The sequence below is a fragment of the Mesocricetus auratus genome, unplaced genomic scaffold (assembly GCF_017639785.1).
Source record: "Mesocricetus auratus isolate SY011 unplaced genomic scaffold, BCM_Maur_2.0 Super-Scaffold_100027, whole genome shotgun sequence".
NCBI classification, from domain to species: domain Eukaryota; kingdom Metazoa; phylum Chordata; class Mammalia; order Rodentia; family Cricetidae; genus Mesocricetus; species Mesocricetus auratus.
Genome location: NW_024429208.1, coordinates 7,229,170 through 7,253,979, shown reverse-complemented (window position 1 = coordinate 7,253,979; position 24,810 = coordinate 7,229,170). Strand labels below are relative to the sequence as shown.

At 53.0% G+C, this 24,810-nt stretch overlaps 1 protein-coding gene across 2 annotated transcripts in view; it reads right to left on the bottom strand.

Moving 5' to 3' along the window:
• The window catches only part of Abcg1 (ATP binding cassette subfamily G member 1), a 55,187-nt gene that overhangs the window by 6,706 nt on the left and 23,671 nt on the right, over positions 1 to 24,810 (bottom strand). For both annotated transcript variants that reach the window (XM_005070670.4, XM_040732044.1), the window contains exons 3-12: positions 16,725 to 16,842; positions 14,081 to 14,213; positions 10,846 to 10,896; positions 6,209 to 6,354; positions 4,797 to 4,920; positions 4,265 to 4,379; positions 2,438 to 2,586; positions 2,230 to 2,331; positions 1,316 to 1,484; positions 68 to 168 (exon numbers count right to left, since the gene is read on the bottom strand). In XM_005070670.4, the coding sequence (XP_005070727.1) occupies positions 68 to 168; positions 1,316 to 1,484; positions 2,230 to 2,331; positions 2,438 to 2,586; positions 4,265 to 4,379; positions 4,797 to 4,920; positions 6,209 to 6,354; positions 10,846 to 10,896; positions 14,081 to 14,213; positions 16,725 to 16,842 (1,208 nt within the window). The remainder of the gene's footprint in view (positions 1 to 67; positions 169 to 1,315; positions 1,485 to 2,229; positions 2,332 to 2,437; positions 2,587 to 4,264; positions 4,380 to 4,796; positions 4,921 to 6,208; positions 6,355 to 10,845; positions 10,897 to 14,080; positions 14,214 to 16,724; positions 16,843 to 24,810) is intronic.

Below are 24,810 nucleotides of genomic sequence, written 5' to 3'. Positions count from 1 at the left end.
TCCCACCCAGCTCGTGGGTGTGGAGAATTCCTGGTCCCCTACTGCCAGTCACTGGTGGCTCACATACCTGGAAGGGGACGTCAGCCATGGTCTTGGCCAGGTAGTAGGCCTTCAGGCTGTACCAGTAGTTCAGGTGCTCTCGGAGGAAGACACTCATCTCCAAGGGAACTAGGATGGGAAGTAGAAGAGAATGGTTAGGGGGACACAGCCAGCGACTCAGATGTGCACACCAATGACCTTGGGCTGAATCCTTGGCCGTTCTGACCTATGTCACAGTGTGGGCCAACATTCCAATGCCCAGACTTTAAACAAAAGACGGAACCAGATTCACTGGTCTGGAAAAAGAAAATCACTAGCCATTTCCCTAAAGTTACGCGGTGGTTTGAATGAGAGCTGTCCCGCACAGGCTCATGTCTGTGAAGACTTGGTCCCCAGCTGGTGGTGCTGTTTGGGGAGGTTATGGAACCTTTAGGAGGCGGAGCCTTGCTGGAGGAAGTGCATCACTGGAGGGTGGGATTTAAGGGTTTTCAGCCTTGACCTATTTCCTGTTTTTGCCCCCTGCTTCATGTGGCAGCCATTATGGACGCTGGCTCTGGAACTGTACACCAAAATAAATGCTTTCTTCCTTATTTTGCCTTTGGTTGGGATATTTTTTTATCATAGCAGCAAAAAGGAAATGGATCCAAATGGTCACGTGAAGACCCAGGATGGACCATGTCCCTGAGAACACCAAGTGTCCCTGTGGTGGCTGACGGCACCATTCTGACAAGCCCTGTCCCTGCTGGGCTCATCAGCTCTCTAACCACTAGATTTCTGTTTTTTGTTTTGTTTTTTTACCTAGCAGCCCAGAGTGGCCAGAGCTGGTCACCCTAGACTACCTGAATAGCTGAACTCCATTGGTCAGGTGAGCACGGGCAGCAAGCCAGATTGAAGGTCTTCTGGGTAGCAAACTTTGGGGAATTTCTCTCCATTGCCTTCCACCATGCCTCGCTGCCTTTCACTGAGATGCAATCGTCTGTACTAAACACAGTATTTCTGCGTGTACGTGTGAATGCGTGTATGCTATATGCGGGCAGGCACCCACAGAGACCGGAGGCATCGGATTCCCTAAGCTAATGTTTATAAGTGGTTGCGAGTCATTCAACACAGGTGATAGGAACCAAGTACTGGTCTTACGACAGCACAACCTGCTTTGTCAACGTATGAAGGTTGAATTTGGAGCACCGGGGCACTGTGTGCTTTAGAAGTCATGCCTGGCAGAGACGAGGCCTCGGCTGCCATGCCTTGTCCCAGCTGGAAAGGAAGGGACACTCACAGGTCAGAACAGTGGGCATGAGGGCGGCAAACATGAGGAAGAGCATGGAGAAGAACAGGAAGCCGGAGTTGCTCAGGACCTTCTTGGCTTCGTTCCCGATCCCCAGGTACAGCAGGCCAATGAGGAGGCCGATCCCGATGTGAGAGGTGATTCTCAGGTGTGTCAGCACCTAAGGGCAGGCACAGCTCTCATCCAGTGCACTTTCGTGCGTGAGAGAACAAGCCGGAGACCACTGGGGGCATCGGGCTCTGACTCCCATGAGCCACCGTCCCTTCCGTCAGGGAAGTAATCAGCGCCTTATCACTGCATGCATGTAAGCTAAGCACACAGGCGTATGCGCACACATACATATGTGTACAACACTCACGCGCATGCACACACACGTCAAGCTCATGTACTACTAAAACAGAATCACTATACTTTACTGCCTCTCTTCGAAGCTGGTGAACAAGATTAGTCTCCTTTGAAGGCAATGGTGGAGACGTCTCTACTGGAGACCCTCACCCTGAGCTGTGGCTTGGGTTGCTGAGCAGGAACCCATGGTAAGTTACAGGTCTTCCAGCTCAGAGCCCTGAGGCCACACTGGACGTCAGCCTCCCCACTGCCTAGTGCCCACTGGACGGGAGGTGCCAGCCAAGTCCCATCACCCCTGCCTCCCTCTCTGTGTGCTCCCAGACCTGTGCCTCCCTCTAGCATTTGTAGGCATGTCCTTCGGGGTTTGGAGTGAGAAGACAGATGGGGCCACGCCCACCTTGACCCACAGCACATATATGACACCAGCAAGACACACACTGGGTCTTGTGAACACAGACATCTTGGGACCTTTTGTTACTGCAGCACAACCGTGATAGCTGATTAATACAGAGGAACAGCAACTTGTGTTTGTGTAAACAGGCCATCAAGGACACCCTTACCGAGTCCCGCATGATACTGAGGAAGGTCCTCTTGAAGAGGATGCAGAATTGGGTGAGGCAGCTGGCCGAGAAGCTGTGACAGCCCTCCATGGAGGCAGAGTCCTGGCGACACACGGTGAAGGGGTTGAGTGAGCCTCCTGCCTGCCATGCCCTCCTTTGCTCTGCAGGACCCATCTCCAGACCACTCCCATCCCTTCACCTGCTTTACCTCCTCAGCAGGCCGGTGCCAAAGAAATGGGTTCACGTCTGTGTCGCCCCCGAGATCTCTCTTGTAGTCAGAGTCACACATGCCCTCCCGCACGGCTCTCACCAGGCGGCTGTTCTGATCACCGTACTCGCCTGATGCCACTTCCATGACTGCAGGAGATGACATGGAGGGGGAAGTGAGATTGGGGGGGGGCTCGCACCACAGGGCTGATGGGAACTGTGGGCCTCTGTCACTTTGTGATAGCAAGGTCTGTGTGGTAATGAGAGAGCTTTAAAGTGAGTTGTGGTGGTGCCTGAGAGCCGAGGCCGTGGCTGCTGATTGACTGACGTTCGCTTAGAACCCCCAGCGAGCCATTCATGGTGTCATCATGACACCATGTGCATCATGCTGTCAGCTCACCCAGGAAGCAAGGAACGCATGCATCTATGCCATGGCCGTCTGTACAGTGTACACAGAATGCCTGCTCCGGGCCAGCATGGCTGGAGTGGGAGATCAGTAGGAGGGAGTTGGGCTCCTTGCCGAGCATAAGGGGCGGCGGATGGTTCATGGGGAGGACTGCCCACAGCACACACAGGCCCACTGCTCTGAGGCTGGGGACCATGGACCACACCCCTCACTTCCCAGCAGGCAGCCTCTGCCTTGGTTTCCCTCGTTTGTTTACTTGTTTACTCTGACCTTCCTGGACCCCGTCAAGGTCCCTCTGCCTAGACTACTCCTGTGGCTGCTGAATGGTCCCCACTCCATGGTAATGACAGTTTGCTGCTGTCTAGAGCCCTCTGTCCTGTCCCTTCCCCCACCACCTCCCTGCGCAGCACAGCCCTCATCTCTGTACCATGCTGCTGATGTCCAGAGACCCCTCCTCCCCTGAACCCATCAACAAACTAGCAACTCCTTTCCCAGGCGGCACACTAAGCTGAAGCCAGGACACACTGGGCCCCTCTGGAAAAGTGTCACTCACAGCACCGAGCAAGTCCCCACCCAGCGCTGCCCAGCCCGTCTCTAAACAACTCCTTGGGGGTAGTCACCCCACTCCTAAGCGCCACAGTGCCCACCTTCCCTCCAGAGGCCCATCAGAGAGAACCCCCTGGGAAGAGACATCCTCATCTTACCAGACACCTGCCATCTTCCCACCTGTCCCCCTCTCTGGCTGCCACTCCCTTCCCCCGATGAACAGGGCTCATGGCCCACCCTCCCCTCTTACCCTCTCTTGGGAGACGAAGGAATAAGCCAACTACAAACAAGATCTTTCCCTCGGCTTTTAAATATGCCCAGTTCTTCCCCTTAACCTGTCTCCTCCCGTCCCATCCCCTCCCCACTTTGGGGCAGTGTGCTTCTTGAGGGTGAGGAGCATTCCCAGGATCAAGGCCCCCGAACACAATTTGGGAAATGAAATTTGGAGCCCTGGTTGCTGAGTGGCCAGATGTTTGAAGGGAATACAGCTGTGGGAGGGTTGTCCAGCTGGGATCTGAGAGTGAGTGGCCCTGAGTTTATAGAGAAGGATGTTTACAGAGAAGCAGTCATGAATGTAGCGTTGGTCCTAAGTCTAGTGACCAGTGTCCCCATAGAAGGGATGACTAAGGGACAGAGGGCGAGGCCAAGCAAAGCTAGGACAGAGCCTGGCCACTAGACAAGTCCTCCTGGAGAGAAGCCTGCCTGAGCGACCACCACAGGTCGGACTCCGCTCCATTGGTGAGGCACGGCAGTCTCTCACCAATGGAAGTGATGCCTGAGTCTGGTGAGTAACTCCAGACTCAGGCATCAGGTCATGGTGGAACACACAGACTGAGGGAGATTCCCTTTCCTTCCAGCTGGGTGGGCTCTACTCACCAAAGTCTGCAGGGTTGTGGTAGGTAGGGCAGTTCAGACCCAAATCCCTCAAATACGGCACAAGATTCGAGACCTTTCCCCGGTATACGCACTGTCCTTGACTCAGGACGTAAAGCTGAGAGAGAGGAAGGGAGAAACGAAGAGAGAAAGGCATCAACCACAGCCTTCTGGAAAGCAACGGAGGCTCTCACTCAGTCAGTCCTTCCAATCAGTTGTTCAGTCAGCCAGCCAGCATGTCCATTGGTCAGCTAGCTTGTCAATCAACCAGCCAGTTAGCCAGCCAGCCAGCATGCCCATTGGTAAGTCAGCTTATCAGTCAGCCAGTCAACCAGTTATTCAACCAGCCATTCATTAGTCAGTCAACCAGCTAGCTAGCCAGCCAGTCAGCTAATTACCCTGAAAACTAGTAGAAAGAATGAGGACTCCAGGTGTAATTTCCCTAGGCTATCTCTCAGTCCTGTCAGGGATCTTGGGACGGAATCTGGGGTGGAGATCTAGGTCAAGGACTTGGACACGGGTGGGGCCCACGTACCTGGTCAAAGAGCTCAAAGAGCTTGGCGCTGGGCTGGTGGATGGTGCAGACGATGGACCGGCCGCCCTGGGCCAACCCTTTCATCAGGGACACCACCTGGAAGCAGGAGGCGCTGTCCAGGCCACTGCAAGTCAAAGACAGCATGAGAAGCTGAGAATGTGAGAGGCACTGGGCAGTCACCGCTGAGGGAGGGCCTGTCACAGGACTTGTAGGTGCATCCCCAAGGTCACGCTCTTCTCAGCCCATGTAACTAACTGTTCAAGGGTGGCACTTTGGAGTGTGAGCTGTATGTCACTCCTGGCAAGGAGGAATGGCTGTGGGATGGAGGAGGGGACCCCCACCTGCCTTGGCAAGAGACATCAGAACTGCCTGGGTAAATAGCTGGGCTCCAAATTAAGCCCTGAGGCCTGGTCAGTAGTCCCAATGCCACATCCTCGGCCCACTTGGGGGCTTTTTGAGGGGGTGGGCTGAGCGGTGGCTGTGTTTCTTTCTGATATTTTATCGACTATATCGAAGCCTTTTGTGGGGAGGTGGCATCCTGAGGCATGCAGGGCTTGGCCAGGGACATGGCACTCCTGGGCGAATTCTCTTCCCTCCTCTCCTGCTCGAACACTCCCAACCCCATCTTGTTTCTACTGTGTAGCTCCCAAAGAGGAGAATGAGTGACAGTGGGAACCCATGAGCACTCGCTTTCTCCCAGGGCAATGAGCCTGTGAGAGGTCATTGTAAGGGCTCTTGCAGTTGTCTTTTGGGTCCTCCTAAGCACCGCCCACTGTGAGCCAGGCACTCAGCCCAATCCTCCCTGGAGATGGCTGGCACTTAGCCTAACGGCTGGCTCTCAAGTTCAGGGGGCATCCATGAGATGAGCACACAGTGGGAAGGAGATGACAAGGTCTGGAGAGAGTCGGTCGTGGCGAACCGCAACATGTAGCCTACTTTGTTGGGAATGCCTGAATACAGCGTGCTTGGAAGAAAGGTGGGCTGGCTGACTAGTGACCAGTGTGCCCTGGAGACAGGACTCGAGACCAGCATCTCCCCAGATGTAAGCAGGTGTGTCAGGTTTCCCATCGGGCACACGAAGGCAGTGAGCCACCCAAAATGGGAGGAGGGCACTCAAAACACAAAGACATCAGTCCCCTTCCTCGGAATGCCCCGCAACACTAGCCTCCAGGGTGCTGCTCCCCTGGTAACTCCGGAACAAGGGAGAGACGGACACTAGGGGACTGTTTCCAAACTCCAGTACATCTCCACACTCAGTACCCCACCTCCCAAGTGCACACAGGTCTCTGGGCCAGTGGCGTTATCATGCCATCCCACAGATGGGGCAGTGTCTCGTAGCTCCTCCAAGGACACACCAAGACTCCAGAAGAGATTCTTCCCTGTCCTTCCCTGGTCACCAGGCACAGGCTTACCTGGTGGGCTCATCAAAGAACATGACAGGAGGGTTATTGACCAGCTCGAGTGCGATGGCCAGGCGCTTCCGCTGGCCTCCTGAGAGGCTCCCTGTCCGTGTATTGGCACAGGGCAGCAAGCCCAGCGCCGTCAGGATCTCCTTGACCTGCAGGCAACAAACCCAGAGTCTCTATTAGGAAACTATCCTCCAGCCTCATGGTTATCAGGAACATAAGCTGAGCAATCCGCGATGCCCCGCCCTGCTGGGCACAACCCCGCTATCCACACAGAGACGTCTACACTGCTGGGCTGTCCCAGGCCATCCCAAGTGAGTGGCAGGCGCTGTCTCTAAACCCCTGGTCCTGACTGGAGAGACAGGCAGACCCATCAACAGTGCGCTGGGAGGTTCGTGTCAAGGACTGGAGTCCTCACTCAGGTTCTGGCTGGCGACCTGATGTTGCCCTTCACCTCTAACCCGAGCCTAACGTCTGGCATGAAGACGTGTCCTATAAATATTTGGTCAGTGGATGGGCTACTGAACGCACAAGCGGACGGATGATCATGTCTCTGGCTAGCGCAAAGGGCCACCAGCTAGCGAATGCAGGGATGACTGCACAGTGTCCTGTCGGAACACCTGGTGCACAGTAAGAACCACACCAGCTACCACCTACGTTTCTCGTCTCACACGAAGCATGTGAGTGAGTTCCTGACACCCCCGCCCCCAGGCCAGCCCTGTCAGGACGCCACTGGAGACTGAGGACAGGTGAGCTGCTCAGGGCAGCAAGCACATCTGTGTTGTAAGTGACCCAGTGAACACCTGTGCTCGGGGACCCTGGGATGGAGGCTGAGAACAGAGACAGACACAGTTATCTGTATGCAGAGTCCTCTGGTTGGCCCAGGGTGGTGGCCTAGTGCTAGCTCTGGGAGCCGACAGGTCAGCAGGCTCTTGGGAAGAAGAGGCTCCTCATCCAGGTGCCACATCCCTGCCAGGCTCTTCTCCAGGGCACTGGGTGATTCCCTCCAGAGTTTGCTCAGAGGTAGGACAGCTCTGAGGCAGCCAGTCCCTAGTGGCCATACCAGGAGGACCTTGGCCAGTGGCTTCTCTGGGGGAGATGAGGTCATCCAAGAGGAGAATTCAAAAGAAGAAAACTTTCCACTCTGGACTTGTGGATTATTTATACGTGGCAGAACCACTCACGATTCAGCGCTGGCGGGCTGGGAGAAGGTGCAGTGTGGGGTTCCAGGGGCCTGAGATCAAGTCCCGCTCTGTATCCTTGCCGATGCTCTTAACCCAGCACCACCGTCTCCTTCTGGAATGCCATGCCTCCTGGAGGTGACTGTCAGCCTGGGGACAGCTTCAGTGTGGCTGTCCGGGAAGGACCAGAGAGGTAGCACCGCAGTGGACAGGCCTTTCTTTTTGGCATTTTTGCTTCAGCAATGTCTGCTGATCTCCCAGCACACGGCTTCCAGCCTCTTGCGAAAAGCTGGCTGATCTGTCAGTGTGGCTAGAGTCATTTCATCTGTGGGGGCATGCCTTACACTAAGGATACCCCCCCTTCTTCACTTTCATGGCAGGGAAGTGGAAATAGAGGCCACCGCTTGGTGGCCGGCCTTCAGCCCACATGACTATGTTTCTACAACCATCTAGCCTTGTCTCAGAAGTAATACTATCCCGGTTGGTTTTGGTTTAAAGTAGTCAGAAAGAAGAAATAAAAACCCAGCAGGGGTTTTTATGTTTCCCTAAATAAGCAAACCAACAAAAAGCAAAATAAAGCAAAAGAAATCCCCAAGATCACTTGTAATTAAAGTCCTCCTGGGGCCTCACCATCTAGAGTTGTCTCAGCAGCCCCCCGACTGGCTCATGGCAACCTCCCTCTCAAGTAAGCAGCTATACCAGAGGGTTCCTCAGGGCCAAGGTGCCTTTTCTGGGAAACAAGGGTGTCTACGAACAACATTCTCCATCATGTGCTAGAACATTCCATTCCATTGTTCTTCCACAGGCTATACCCAGCATCCACTGAGGTGCTGCTGGAGCTGCCAGGAAATGAGTCAGGGTAGCGTCTAGCTGCAAATCGAGACATCTCTTATGGGCTCTTAGAAGAGGCAAGAACTGTGTCCAGCTCAGAAGAGGGCCATAACAAGTGAGATCTCTGGTAAGCAAACACATGCAGGACACAACAGTGCCTCAGTCCTACATGACTGGCTTACTGCAACACGCAACACACAGACCATGACTGGATGAGGGGATTAGGCCTGCCTCTCTCAGGGACATTTCTTGAACCAGGATGATGGAGGATGTGCACAAGTAAGTCTTGTCAGTCTGAGGCCTAGCTATGACTTTCCCCAGAAGGTTCCAGGCTTCTCCAAAGGCTGCTATCTTCCGCTCCAGCAGCAGAGTGGGCTCCCGAGGCCCAGACAGCACCCACAAGAGGGGCTGGAAGCCAGACTCTGACAGCACCAAACAGCATCACAGGCAAATACAGCACGGGAGGCCAAATGCCTGCCTCACAGGGGTCATCTGCTCAGAGGCCCAAGTCGTGTAAATCTACTCCCCCAGCTACACGGGGGAAAGGCTGGCCATAGCGCCACAGCTGTGGAGAAACAGCCCTGCCTCCGTCTCTCCATCCCACACTCACATTGATCGCAGGGACTTCAAGACTTGAGCCCGACAGGCTGGTGGATGGGAGTGACCGGATGGGGGGGGTGGTCCCAGAGCTACCACGGTCTTCTGATCAGTCACCAGGAACCACGTGGATGCTCCAAGGGAAAGAACTCCGCCCGGGCCCACTTCTGGTCTCCGCCAGTCCCACCGCCTCTCCAGCAGCGTGTGACCTTCCTTCTCGTCAGTGGAAATGCAGGGGCAGGGAGTGCCGGAGCGGATGATGGATGGAGGGCCCTGTCTGTTGGTGTGGCCATCGCAGGCTCATCCTGACACACGGCGTTCTGATGCTTGGCTCCCTCTCTTCCCTTCTTCCATTCTAGACCTTTCCTTTGCCATCGCATTAGCTGCCTTGACTTGAGTCAGCCCAGGCTGCCATGACCACGTGCCCCAACCCGAGGGCACAGACGCTGGAGATGCCAGCTGGGAGTCTGCTCGAGGCGTGGTGGCGGGCACTAGCTCTTCCCAGCCCCTCTTGCCTCCTCTCTTCTGGGCTTGCAGGTGGCATTTTCTCCCCTGAGTGTGCTTGTGCCCAGGCTGCCTCTTCTTGTAAGGACCCTGGGACCGGATCAGAGTTATCCCAATGGCCTCCTGTTACCTTAATCACCCCTGCAAACAGCCTGTTAATTCTGAAGGACTGGGGTTAGAATTTTAGAATGTCCCCTTGGGGAGGGGGTTCAGCCCCTAAGCCTGTCTTTTCCTGTCTTCACTCTTAGGGACAGTGGAGGTACGTAAGAGGGTGGGAGTCAGGGGAGGCATGGGGGGAATGGGCAGTGGTGTCCTTCTCAGCCACACTATTTAGAAAAGACAGGAGGCTGCGGACAGACGGACGGACGGAGGCTCTTGAAGCTCACCCTACATGACAAGGTGACGAGCCCTGTTCTGTTGCCTACATGCGGCCCCCAAACTTTCCACATCTTCTCTGTGTTGGGTGCAAATAGTCCAATTTCCTCCCCCCAACCTCGAAACAAGAGAATTCCACAGGAAGCACTTTCAGTAGGTCCAAGGAGCTGTTTTTCTCTCCGAAATGAGTTCTTCCTCTCCACACTGCACACCCCGCTACCGTGACAGAGAATCCCAGGGCTCTGAGGGTCCCATGAGAGACGGGAAGGGGGAGCCCTCAGGCTGCCCGGAGCTGCTTTTCCACAGCCAGCCTTAGTCTACACTGCATTAGTCACTGGGGGCAGTAACAGAAGGATGCATGTGAACAGTATTTAATGATGTCCAACGATGCATCTCACACCACACGCTCAATGTCCCTGGCAACCATCGAGCAACTGCGCTACCCACATTGCTTGGCCTTGGGGGGGCTTCTGCTACATTTATCTTCTGCAGAGCATTCCAGTAGCACGGGGACAGCAAGGAGGAGGAGGCGGCAAGCTGAGTCTCTCTCCCAGCCTGTGAACTAGGACTGATCCGCACTCCTCAACCCCCAGGACCTCCTGGGGCTCCTGCTGGGTCCTGTGCGCTTCCTTCCCAGCTCCTTAAGGGCTCAGGGAGCCAGGAAAATGGATACGATGGAGGAGAAAAGTCTCAGAAAGTCTGGGAATGTTTTTATTTTCTTTTTGAAAGGCTGGTTAATAACACATAAGAGCCCAATTTCTCCTTGCAAAGGTATGTAGGTGGAGGGGGTTATTTTTAAACCAATGACTAAACCATCTCCATTGTCAGCATTTCATAAAAATATATTTTAATCTAAAATGTATTAAACACCCAAGGGGGTGGAGCCCTTGGCTAGGTCCCGAGGTTAGTATCTTCTGGCCATGGCAGGTAGGGTGGTGGCTAAGGCTGCAGACTGCTCAATCTACTCATCAATCTATCCCCAGAACCATCTCTCCTGGACTGCAGCCACTGCACCCTGCCACACCCCATCACCCACATACGCACCCAGGGAGAGGTAAAAAATCTAGAAGAGAGGAAGGAATACGCCCTCCCCAGCAGTCTCCCATGTGCTTCCATCACGCTCTGGGCCACGCATGGTTGGAGCATCACACTCACCATCTCCCGCCTGCCTTCATCCTTCTCCTGCAGCTTCAGATGTGCAGATACCTGCAGGCAATAAGGACAACAGTGAGGCGGCATCTGGAAGGATGGGTCTCACTGGATCCAAGCAAGGGCCAGCGCCAACCCAGGGTCAACACCACACCATGGTTCAAAGCCACACCACGGTCCACGGTCCCATCAACGTTTTAGCTGTTTGATGGATCCATGAGACACTTTCTCACTCCAATGGCCTTGCAGGGGTGGGGTCCTGGGAGAGCTATATGGGTCTGCTATGCTTCTGTTTATCTCAGGTGTCCCCATGAGATATCTGTTCCTGCACAGGAACAAGGAGACCCCAGGTTTGAAGGCAGCCTGGGAGGGGACCAGTAGTGCATTCAGGACCTCCACAAATCAGGTGATAAACCACTGCTGACTTGAAGTTATCACCCTAGGAGGATCTGCGGACAACAGGTGTGTGACAGCAGGGAGAACTTCCTGGTTTGTTTGCTCAGATACTGTTTACCAGTGTAGCATGGCGCCCCCAGCCTTACAGTATAATGTGGGGTACCCAGCCTTGCAGTATAATATGGGGTCCCCAGCCTTGCCTAGAGAGACCCTGAGACAGACTCATCTAGGCCAGGTTCAGCCCCATTTCAATTATACCAGACTCCGTGTTCTTGGGCACACCTGTGCTCAGTTTCCTTACCAGTACAAAAATGGCTTAAACTCCACCTCATTATTTGGAGAAGTTTCTAAAGGGGTCAGATGAGAGACTGAGATGTGAGGGAGGCCTACATCACCTCTACCAAGCCAGCTGCCTATCTTGTGACACCGAGTGTCCCAAGGATGTGTCCGGATGGACATGAGGCAAAAGAAACACATAAAACACAAAAATGTACAATAGCCAGGCAGTGGTGGTATACGCCTTTAATCCTAACACTCGGGAGGCAGAGGCAGGCACATCTCTGTGGGTTCAAGGCCAGCCTGGTCTACAGAGTGAGTTCCAGGACAGTCAGAGTTGTTATACAGAGAAAAACTGTCTCAAAAAAGAAAAGCAACAACAACAAAACAAACAAAAAACAAATACAAAGATGTACAATTACTGTAGGTCATTAGCCAATGGCCAGGAAGACAGGATCTCGAGGGGGAGAATGTTAAAGAGAAACATCCCCAATGGTACTGTGAATGTCCTCAACTGAGGATCTAATGGTACATGACTCTGAAACGTATCTCACAGCAAGACCGAGAGGAGATACAGTCACCACAGGAGAGCTAAGTGATGGCTCTCACACCCGCAACCACGCGGTCGTCCACCAGTGACTCACCAAGAGCTACAATCAGGTCACCCGACACACAGAGGGTCACTCAGGGACTCACAGGAGTAGCAAGCACATGAAAGATGAGACTTGGGGAGAGGAAAACCTTCTCAGGAGGCTGCCTGCCCTGGTCTGTGTGCAAACCCTTCTGCATCCTCTAAGCCTGCCAAAGCCCCTTGGAGGCCAGGTTGGCAGGCAGATCTCCCTAAAGTCACTGTTCATGGAGGCTGCATGGTGGTGTCCCCTTACTCAGTATCAGAGTGGGAGCAACCCTGCCAGGCCCCCCCCTTTCTGTTTTCCCACAAGCCAGGTCGAGGAGCAGAGCTCAGATCTGAAATCTTAACCCACTTTCCTTTGTTGAGTTACGGCTCCTTTGAAGTCACACAAAGTGCTGTGTGGTGGCCACTGTCTGGGCTTTGCCCATTCCAAGTCATGAACGTAAGGGCAAGACCTCTCCATGTAAGGCCACCCATAGGAACATGGCATCTGCTAACTGAAGTGCAGAGTCTCTGACAATGTCCTCTTCAGGACCAGGGGAGGGACAATCCCACTGGGACTCCATGCAGTGGCACCGAAAAAGCAGAGAAACATCGGCAGCCAGGCACAAAGTGAGCCGTGACAAGCAGAGCTGAGTACTGGTTTGTAAGTTACCCTCTAATGAGAGACATTTTAGAGGCTTCTTCTACCCACAAAGAGATCACGTGAGCTGTCACTGACTCTGGGGTAGGCCTTTAAAAAAAATGATCCCCCAAACCCAGAGTCCCTGCACTGGTGGGGACATGGCCTGTGCAAAGGTGGCAGACTGGCTGTTCTGGAAACCGACGATATAGGCATCATCTGGACACTTGCATGGCCCCAGAGGGAAAGGTATTTTTAAACTCCTCCTGGACTTATGCGCTGGAGTCTCAAGTGAAGACACGTGAGAAGATACAGTAGGAGTGGAAAGAACCAAGGCAGACCTATGAGGCCAGCACTGATGAGCCCCAAGGCCCAGGATGCACCCCACTTTCCTGTGCTACTCATTCGCTCTCCCAAGCAACAGACTGGAATCGTCACACAGATGAGGAAGTCACAGCCAAGGAATGAAGCAACACCATGAAGGAGGCAAGTTAGTGGTGAGGCTCAGAGACCCCACACGGCACTGCAAATCCTGCAGCCCTGCCTCAAGGCTTAACTCACCCCATCCTCCTCCCCAGAGACGGCATAGCTGAGACCCTGTGGGTAGCCAGCAATGGCTGACTCTGTCTTTCCCCTGGCATACGGGGAGTCTGATGAGGCTCTCAGAGAACCAGCAATCCACCAAAGACAGAACGACTCAAGGACAGTGACGGAGGGTATGTCTGCTAGATACTATCAGCTTGACGTAGGCAAGAGTCACTTGGGAAGAGGGACCCTCAGCTGATAAGATGGTCCTACCAGACTGGCCTGTGGGCAAGCACCACTCCTGGGCCTGTGGTCCTGGGTGTTGTAAGAAAGCAGGCTGAGCAAGCCATGGGGAGCAAACCAGTAAGCAGCATTCTCTCACGGCCCCTGCTTTTAGTTCCTGCTTCCAGGTTCCTGCCCCACCCCAGATGATGAACTGCAATTATAAGTTGAAATAACCCCCCCCACACACACACACACCATGCTTTTGGTCATGGTGTTTTATTACAACAATAGAAACCCTAATTAAGCAGAAAGGAAGCTGCTTAGCCCATGGGGAAACAGGAAAGGTGGTTTCCACGGAAACAGTCATTCAGCTTAGTGATCAATAATCGCACACACCTGATTGTGACTCTGCCAAATGAGATCTATTAAAGCCCCTACTCTTGGGGATTGTGTCCCACATAGCTGTGTAAGCAGCAAGCCTGGGGCAGCATCTCTGCTGGAGGGAGTGGACGGGAGGTGGCCGGGAGCAGCAAGTCTGTGTTGTGCAGAGGGCAGGGGTGGCTCACCATCATGGCCTCCTGGACAGTGAGGTGAGGAAGCAACATGTCATCCTGCATGATGTAGCACGACACCTTCCGGAAGCAGCGCAGGTCCCGGGGCATGCCATTGATGAGGACTGACCCCTTCATGCCAGTCTCTCTGCAAAGACAAGGGAAGGTGGCTGTCAACCAGCTCCTTCAGCACCCCATCTTCAGGTGGCTCAGAGAGGCCAACGAGGGGTGGTGCCGCCCTCCCTCCTGGGCTCTTCCCAGCAGGACCATTCACCATGGCAACAGGATGGGGCAGAGGGACCAGAGACCCAGAGCCCTGCACTAGTACTCTTCCGGGAGCAAGTGGCCAGCAGGGAGACAAGCCACACTCCAGGCCTCTCCCAAACGGCATGTTTATCACACCAGATGGAAATGGCTTCTTTTCTCTGCCTGCTGCACAAACATGCCTGGGGATGCCCCTCGGCCCAGCCACAGGGCAAGGATGTACACAGGCTATTCTATCTGCAGCCCAGACTACACCAGCTGCTCCAGGATCACAGGTGCACCCAGCAGGTGCCTCAGGCGGCTCGAAGACAGTACACCAGTCATGACGGTTCAGCCCCATAACTGGTCCTGATGCAAGGGGAGAACCTTCTGACTGCAGGTGAGGAAGTTGGTTGGGAGCCTCCTGCGTCCTGCTAGGGATGGAGGGCCATCACCCTAGCAGCCACCCTGTGGGTTCCTCATGTATGTGCACTCTGGGCCTGCTGCCTATCAGGCACTTCTAAGCATCAGCAGAGCAGGCTCCCAGGGAGCGGGGGATATCTTCCTTTCCCCCCAAGGACACAGCTTCCCAGCTCTGCCTCCCTGTGGCCATGGAGAACAGGAGCATTATGGAATCTGCGGGGACTAATAGAACCATCCTGGGTCCCAGCTTCTCATGGCCCCCCACTGTCAAGGCTGAGGGCCTTGTAGTGGGTCCTACTTTCCTCGCAGGCGGTGGGTAGCTCCCCCGGCTTCCTCTGCATCTCCAGAATGCACAAGCATCCCCAGTCTCCTAGGAACTGCTGTGATGTTCTGAAACATAGCCTGCCGGCCCCAAGAAAATACCCCACTCAGCTCCCTCCCTGTCTTGACTCTGGGAGTTGAGAATTTGCCTTTGATCTTCAGATGCGAATGCAATGGACAAGAACTTGTCGTAGTGACAGTTCTGAAGATCGTAACCTCTGATGTTAAGAAGCAATTAAAAACTCTGTCTCCCTCACCCCCACCCCCCAGTAACTGACATCATTAGTATTACGGTGTCCATGCTTATCCTCACGAACTGTGTTATGCTCTGGCTTGCATCTGAACGTCCCCCACAGGGTGTGCTTGAACTCTTGGTCCCCAGCTTGTTGTACTGAAATGAGGGGGTGGCTGTGGGGCCTGGGTGGTGGAGGTCACTGAGAACAGGCCTTTAAAGACTGAAGTCTGGCTCTGCCCCTGCCTCCACTCTACCTGCTTCCTGCAGAGCAAGGGCACAGTGACACAAACCTGGCTGCCTCAGCTGCCATACCTTCTTTCCAATCACTGTGCCCCCCCCAGACTGTGAGCCCAAACAGACCCTTGCTTCCTACAAGGGATTTGGTCACAGTAGCAGGAAGGTAAGTGACCGAGTTCTAGGTAGATACTGAAACCACGCAGGGTTTTGTATGCTATGTGGACTATGACTTTTTCTACGCCGTGTGTGCTAAAGTTTAATTTATAAATTAAGCCTGGCAAGAAGTTAATAACCACTAGTAAGACAGAACAATTATAAGGGATTGTAATAAAATTGTCAATGTCCGTCCTCATATTTTGGGGACATTATTAAGAAAAACAAGGGTCCCCTGAACAAAACTCCATATATCTCTCGTCAATCTGACAGCCTGGACAGTTAACAGGCATAGAGTGTGACTACACTGATCCATGTCCCAGATGCAACAAAAGTGACGTCAGATTTCATACTCTTTTAAAAAGATGAGTGAAGGTAATGTATGAATTGTTTAGGATGGAGTTTTGATTCTTTTGGTTCATGGTTAGCTATGAGTTATCGCTGCTGCCACCCCTTGCTCCTGGAGAACCTAAGGGCAGGATTTTAGAAAAGCCTTTCGTAAGCACTTCGAAAGGTTCCACTTTAGAATCATTCACAGATGAATGACCTTGTCATGATCTTGGGAACGGTGATCCCTGAAGTCCAGACAACCATGGAAACCACAACAAGCCTTAGACATGGCAGCTCCCCATTTTCTTCTGCCATGCCTTGTCTAACTGTCCAGCACGCGTTCCTACCGGCTCTCTGTCTTCCGACCATTGCTCTTCCCGATCCTGACTCTGGTACACTTTCCTTTCCAGGGGGTAGACCGAGGGTGGTGCTAATTAGGAAGTCGCCTGCCCACCTGCCTGTGGTCTCTTCTTCACATGTTGTGAAGCCATCAGCAGGTGCAGGCTTTTGGCACTGTGCTGTTTCCTTCCTGAATTCTCAAGCTGCACGCACGCACACATGCTAATGTGTGCATGCATGTGTTCGGTTTCCCAGGAGCCCATGTGAGCAGAGCTTCTGGTAGCAAATGCTGTACATGACAGGATGCTCCCAGTGATGACTTGAAGTGGCTCCACCCTCACCCAGCTCTCCCTCCCTCTGCTGCTGGCATCTACTCACCTGTATCCCGCCAGAATGTTCATGAGCGTGGACTTCCCAGCTCCAGAAGGACCCATGATGGCCACCAGCTCTCCACTGTTGAATTTCCCAGAGATCCCTTTCAAAAGGGTCTTGTATCCTGCAAAAATGCAGATTGGATTTGTTTTCCTAGTTGTTGCATGCTTTGTTTGGCCCCAGTGCCGAACTGCTTGGCTGCAGCCAAAGGCAGAGTCTCCCACAGTGCGACACGAAAGACTGAAGTGGTGTTCTAGGCTGGAAGCAGACCTTGGGTCTGTTCTATGCTTCTGTCTGCTTCCCAGAATGACCTCACAGGGTAGTTATCCATGATCAAGGCACATGCATACTGCTTAGGGTTTTCAGAGCACTTGTCCAAATGGCATCTAAGTCTGGGAAGATCCGCCATCCCCATCTCAAAAGGAGGACAGGTGGACAGAGCATATTCGGCACTGGACCAATGGCCGTTTCCTGTGCCCAGTGTGGTGCACAGGCGCCTGCAATGACCTCAGCATTTCATTTTCGAGTTTTTTACTTACCCCTTCTAGACTTACATAAACACAAATAATTTGCACACAATTCACAAGCAATTGCTTTATGATTAAATAATATAATCAATGCATTGTTAACTCCCCCATGAATGATTGAAAGGGCTTATTGTCACACAGTCACATCAAATGTCTAGGGAATGTCTGCCAAGTGTCTTCTGCCAGGATCTTTAGAAAAGGGGCAGGGGGGCAGGCAGGGGGAAAGGCACATCCAAAACAAAATCAGAACACTTGCAATTTTCAAGTTGGCTATGGAAGTGTGCTATAAATGATAAGTGGAAGCCACTGGTTCAGAGATAAAGATGCCAACTCAGACATGTCCCTTGCCATGGTGTCAGATAAGAGCCCACCCTTGATTGACAGGCAAACATTACATTTTCAGCTCCTGTGTGTGTGTCTAAAGAGACCTCCTGAGCCAGGGACATGTGGGGAACTTGCCTGGTCTCCCCAGTCTCCAACGAGCACCAAAAGCTGCAGGTCCAAGAAAGTTCCTCCCCAAGGGAACATTCTACCCACAGTCTCACTGTCTCTCACAGACAGGACACTTCGACATTCCAACCTGTCACCAGGTGCCACCTTAATTTGGACAAGGAGTCCCTGGAGCCTTGTTTAAGTGAGGCAGAGAGAAGCGGAAGCCAGAGCCAGGAAGCCAGTGGCTCTGAGACTGAGTCATTAAGCAGAGGAGGGTGGCTGTCAGCTGTCGTCCCCTGAGGGCTGAGAACCTTCCCAGTGGGGAAGGGGGCCCAGGCACAGAAGGGAAGGACACCCCAGGAAGCTCTAAGCTGTGGAGGAACCCAATTCCCTACATGACGGCACTGGAGAGCAGATGAGTGAGCCATAAGGGCAGGAACTATGTCTGCCTTCAGTGGACAGACAGATGAACAGATGGGCAGACAGAAGCACAGAGGATCCAGGGATGGCAGACACTCTTTCTGCACAAAGCCAAGCTCCCTGTCCTGCAGGCTCATCAGACAGAGTTCTGCCACTTGGGGAAAGACCTGGACCTCCAGGGGCCCTGAGTGACATCACCAAGGGAGTGCTAAATGCCCGGGTGCCTACTCATTACTATACTTATCTATCTAGGCTGGAGCCGGGGTTACTACCGAGCAAATGGAGTTACTGCTTCTAGTTCAAGAGGAACACTCAGTCCCTGCTGAGCCCCCATGAGCTGAAAGCTGCTCAAGCTGGTGACAGGTCACTGAGGTGGCCACCAGCTGGGTGAAAGCCAAATGTGGTTCAAGTCCCCTCTGTATAGCTTACATAAGAAAAACACACAGATGGCTGGACACAGCTGGGCTCCCAGCCTCCGATCAACAGATGGGAGTGTGTATGACCAGACCTAGAAGTCACCTCACACTTCTAACATGGCACGCAGCTGTTTAGAGTCCCGTTTCGACACAGCCAGGGCAGGACTAGTATTTTCTCTTAGACATCAAGACCACATTCCTGTGCCTAGGAACAAATCAGTCCTTCCTTGTAGTGATATCTTGTCTATACTCTAACACATAGAGCTTGCCTGAAGATCAGAGGGCGGAGCTAACCACTAGCTAACTGTAGAGGTCTGGAGGTCTGTAGAGACAGACAGGAAGTGATTTTGGCGGGGAGGAGAGAGGACGTGATAAGGAGGGAGGAGACAGGAGCTCACTCTCCTTTCGGCTGGGAAGTTAGAGAGGTACAGGTGGCTGCGGCTTGCCCCTGTCTCTCTGATCTCTCCCCCTTCCCCCCATCCATTTTCAAGTGCTTGTGTATACGTATGTTCGCATGTGCACAGAGGCATGCATGCATGCAGAGGCCAGAATTGGATGCTGGGAATTCATTCTCTGTCATCTTCCACTTTACTGAGGCAGGCTCTGTCAATCAAACCCAGACATCATGGACACAGCTAGTCTTGCTCTAGCTAGCTTGCACTGGGGATCCCCTCTCTCGGTCTCCCTAGACTGAAATTCCAAGTGAGCCAGTCATGTCCGTCCAGCCTTTACATGACTCCTGAGGCTCCAAACTCTGTCCTTCACGCTTGTGTGAAGCCCTTGGACCACTGAGCCACTTCCCTAGCCTAACTCCTTCCTCTCTAGACAGGAAATCACTCCCTAATAACCCCATGAGCCTCTGCTTGCCAAGTGAGACTCTCATAGGACAGCACCTCCAAGACGAGCTAATGCTACGCCCGAAAGCAGGAAGCTGTGCACAGGCGGAACGTAAGGGCCGTCTCCATTTCCTGCGCTCACAGCGTCCCACAAACTGAGCCTTCTCGGTCCACCAACTAAGGGGAAGCAGGGGCTGTACCTCACGATCTACCTTTGTTTTTGAGGGACGTGGCCTGCAGTGTTCCTGGAGGCAGCTTGGCTCACCGGGGCTGGACATGGCGTCAGCTTTGCTCACAGTGCTCTTCTGTGCATTTCACACACATAGAAGGATTCAGAGAGGGCAGGCGAGGGTCAACTCCACCTAGCAGCCCAGCTAAGGAAAACAAGGCCCCACAGCTTCAGGCAGCCTCGGGCAGTCCTCAGACCTGGGGCTGCCTGCATCTGTGCCAGCCCCGGCAGAGCAGCCTGCAGGTCTCAGCAGCCACTCTCCTGACTCCCCACCTGTGAGCAGACTGTGCACCAAGGGCAGCTGCACTGAGCAGTCTTAAAACACGCTGGCCGGGTGTGAGATTCCCTTTCTAATGCCTGGCGGTCAAAGGTCACGTTATGGCCTCGAGTGTCAGAGGCCTCTCTTCATTTCAAGTAAAGGGCTTAATCCACATAGACGTGTAGGTTACATCACGTCATGTCTGTGTGGATGAAGGGTCCTGTCTGTGTCCGGGTACACGCAAGACACAAGCTCCAACCAAGAAGCACTCATGAGATCAGACAGTTCCAACCTGGCTGCTTAAGGCTGTGGTCATTTTCAGGGAGCTGAAACCATTCTTGGGAAGCCCAAGAGTCACAGGGCTTCTCTGTACAGGGGGCTGTCAGTCTGAAAGGAATCCTGTCCCCAGCATCTGCCCCAAGGTTGGCTCACAGCTGTGAGAACCTGCCACCGCCACGGTGGCTGGGTGGACACTCCAGCAGGCCTGTCTCTGCTGACTGGCATTCCCAAGGCCCAGCAGACAGAGGTCGCCCCATGAGTGGCAGCGAGGAAACCACCCCCTCCTCCTCCATGGTATGCTATTAGCATTTTTGCAGATGGGGTGCCATTGTGGGCTTATGGGCAGCAAGCTGTCCCCAGGTGGAATGCAGTCTACTTTATGACCTCAGAACCCCCGGGGTGGCAACTAGGAAGCAACACTTTGGTGTCTGGGGGTGGGGGGAGGCTGCAGGGGCGTCAGAGGGGTGTCCACACTGCCTCCAGGTCCAGCTACCTCACAGCAAAGGTCACTCGGCGCCACCCGCTCTGCATGGAGGACAGCAGAGAGGTAGGCTCGGATGTGGAAGGAGATGCCTGACAGATGACAAAAGCTCCCAAGGACTGGATCGGAAACCCCAGGCAGACTCCGTGGAGCCAGATAGTCTGAGGTCATCTGCTCAGAGGGAAGTTCAGAGTGTGTGGACCCCTGAGCCCCAGGGGCTGGAGCTGGGAGAACCCAAAGATGGCAGGAAAGCAGGACCACTCCCTCGATGTGTGGCAGAGCCCCGAGTACAGAAAAACAAGGCAAATACAACAAAGAATGACCATCAGCCGGGCCTCGGGAGGCTGCAGACTTCTTCTTATCTAAATACCTCAGCCTCAGGTGGGGAAGAAAGGAGCAGGCAAACCGAAATGCGAACAGCAGCCCAGCCTACTGGGGCCCTCTTCCTGCCACACCCACTGGAAAGAGCTCATGGCAAGTCTGCCGTATGTCCATGTACACACATATACATACGGTCTGTGCACACGCTGCCAGCATGTGCACAGGGACATTCTCCATCTAGACATGAACACACCTTGTGCAATCACGTCCCTTCAGCTTATCACAAACACCATGGGTGCAACCTTTCCCCCTCCACTGAGCATGCACGCATCCATCCCAGACACACACCTGAAGCACACAGGCTGTGCACAGACAGGCCAGGTCCTCCCATCACAGCCTGGGCATCCCTGGCCCAGCATGGGGAAAGCCGGCAGTCACCCGCATCGGTCCGCACGAGGCAGCTTTTCCATTATACAGGATGCTTATGCTTCTGAAAGAGAAGGTAGTTTTTCTCTCCAAGTTTCTAAGCCCGGCTAGAATCATCTGGAACAGAGTTCTCATGTTCCAAATGACTCCACAGCAACTGATGAGGTCTTCGGATGGGCTCCAAATGCTGCATCAACCTTAGCCGAAAGGCTGTCCGGCCAGCCCAGCCTCCACAGCCAAGGCCCAAACTGCCTCTGCATCAGCCAGTGTCCCCAGGGCGAGCCTAACCTCACTTCCCTGCCTCCCCTGCTCAGTGCCCACCCGGAAGGATCTGACTCCCAGACAGATTGTCTACCTTTCTCGATGCTTCACACCCCCTCCTCAAGAGTAAATACAACACCCCAAAGACAGAGGCACACATTCTTTTGTTGCTGCTGTCGTACTCTTACTATTTCATCATCTTCTATGTGTGAGCATTCTGCCTGCATGCACGTCTGTGCACTGTGTGTACATCTGGTGCCCATGGAAGCAAGAAGGGGGCTTCAGATCCCTAGGAATGGGTACTTGCGAATTAACATATGGGTGCCGAGGGAGGAGAATCCAGGTCTGGGGTTGGGGATTTAGCTCAGTGGTAAAGCGCTTACCTAGCAACTGCAAGGCCCTGGGTTCGATCCTCAGCTCTCAGCTCTGGGGGAGAGGGGTGGAGGGGAAGAACCCAGGTCCTCTGGAAGGGCAACCAGTGCTCCTAACTGCTGAGCTGTCTTTTGAGCTCAGAGGTGCACAATCTTTCAATATCTGGTGGCATTCCTTTCTTATCCCATTTTGGGGCCTCCCTGCCTCCATGACCAAGGACTTTAGTCTCCCCTACACTCTCATAAGGCAAGCATTCCCTCCTGGCTCCTAGCGTTTCCCTATCCCCAATGCCAAAAGCTGGCCAACCCACATAACTGCCCCTGCAGTCACTAGGCAGCTTCCACTTTGGGTCCTAGTAACTAGGAAGAGAGGCTCACGGATGTCAGCCAGGCCCTACATCTTTCTCCCTATGAGGCTCCACGCTGGACAGCCTCAACAACGTCATTGCTCTCCCATGTGACTCAAGGGTTTTTTGTGCAGGAGGTCACATAGTTACTGGTGAAGTCACATAGTTACAGTGCCTCATTCTGGACTAGCTTAACTGAGCCCAGCTTTCTAACTTCCAGCTTCCAACGGTGGCCAATGGATGTGCTGGTTCACATGACCTGAGCCTTCAGTCTGTCCCCAGCTCAGCGTGTTCTTCCACAGCGCAAGGCCTGATGGGAAAGCCTGCCTTGATTAAGGCGAGGACCTCTGTGTGCCCTCAGAATACCCTGTGTCTCACCAGCATTGTGAACACGCATACGCCTTGCCCTCTGCATGTTGAGGCTCTGGTAGCATTGATGTGGCATGCTGGGACATGGAAGGTGCCCTGCAGAACGGTGGTAGTGGCGGCTGCTGGCACAAGTCTCCCTCCCTTCCATGGCAACACCTGACACCAGCTTTCCTGCCCTATCCTGGCATACTTGGCTTGCAATGACATCGGGAGGGGTGCTTTCCTGATAGCTTCCTCAGATGCAATACTAAAGCGGGGTTAATATCCAAGTGGTGAGCCAGGCCCTGTAGGACACACCTAAAATCCCAAGCGCTCAGGATGTTTAGGAAGGAAGACCTTAAGTTCGAGGCCTTGCAAGGGTATCTTAATGAGACTCTGACTCAAAAAGAAAGGAAGTAGTCGGGGATGTGGCCCAGTGCAAGATTGCTTGTCCAGTAAGTGTGAAGCCATAGGTTCAATACCTAGTGCTCCAAGTAAACCAGGAAAACAGAACCCCAGTTCCAAACTTCAGGACTCAGAGGAAGGGCCTAGGGAGAGAGGCCAGGCAAGATTGGTATGACTCCCGCCCTGTGGTCACCAAGTCATTTAGGCTCTTGTGTTCCCATGCACCTCTGCTGTGAATAAAGGTTTGTCTTTCAACACGTCAGAGTTGAGTGACATCAGAGCCATGCTCCACTGAAGCGCAGCTACGGTACGGCTTCCAGAAGCAAGTCTGGGCTGGTAATCACTGGGCCTTATCATCACTCACCATTCGCCTGGAATCCATGGCCAGCTAGACATAGATACTCAGGTAAGCTGTATGTGTGTCATGTCTGTGACACACCCCAGTGATAGGTACAGAAATAAATGGCAGCTTAGGTGCAGCCTCCACACAGAACGGGGTGAACATTTAATGACAACACTGTCTGAATCGCCTATACTCCTACACCCTCCTATACCCCTTATACATGCTCCTGTCTCTACCCCCAGTAAACTCACTGGCCCATCAAGCCAGACTTGTGTGTAATCACTGGTTTGTTCTGTTGTTGGTGCCCTATCTGGAGCAGTCTAGTGAGTTAGTTTTGCTGTCAACTTGACACAGCCTAAAGTCATCTGCGAAGGGAGTCTCAAAGGAGGGACTGCCCAAATCAGACTGGTCTGTGGGTCTATCTGCGGGGACTGTCTTGTTAATCGATGTAGGAGGAGGGTCCAGCCCACTGTGGGTGGTTCCATGCCCCAGTCAGGTAGCGCTGGGCTGTACAAGAAAGCAGGCCAAGGGTGAACCTGCAGTCAAGCAACCAAGCAGTATTTCTCAATGGTTTCTGCTTCAGTTCCTGCCCTGACTTCCCCCAGTGATGACCGATGACCTGCAAGAGTAAGCCAAACAAACACTTTCCTCCTAAGTTGCTTTTGTCAGAGTGTTTTTTTACCACAGCGACAGGAAGGAAACTAGAACACAGGGTGAATGGTGTTTGATCACACCTACCCAGGAAAACTCATGCAACAACCAGCCTGTCTGCAGTCTGAGGCGCATACCTCAGCTCCTCCTGAGCCTCAACCCTTCCTCATCACAGTCTCCAAGCCTGCCCCTTACATCACCTCTACTGAATTTTCTGTTTTCCTGTTTTGTCTGTTTTTACTGTCTAGCTGTATTCATCCCTAAAGAGTTATTTAATTTTTGCATGTTTCTGGAATTTATATAAATGGCACAGTAATGTATGTATGTATGTATGTATGTATATATGTATGTATGTATACACACATACATACACACACACTACTGTCCAAGAAACTAGGCTCTGCTTCTTTACACAATTCTAGACTATTACACGGTGAGCTTATGGTTTGTTAACTAACCCTTCTTTCTAGTGATGTCACATGGTGTTAATAGTATTTTTAATTTATTTAGGTGGTATTATGGTTGTTTTCGGGTACACTACTGCTGTATCAGCTGAGGAGTACCCTGAGACATGGGTGTCGAGTTGATTAGTTTTGGGGGTTTTAGTGATGAGTATGTTTATAGAATTAGGAATAACATTTGTAGACTAAGCATTATGAGGAGGTAGAAGTCGTATTAAGTTTCAATAGTAGAGGTGGTTGGGCAGTTTATGATGGGGATGAGTTAGGTTTAATGGGAGA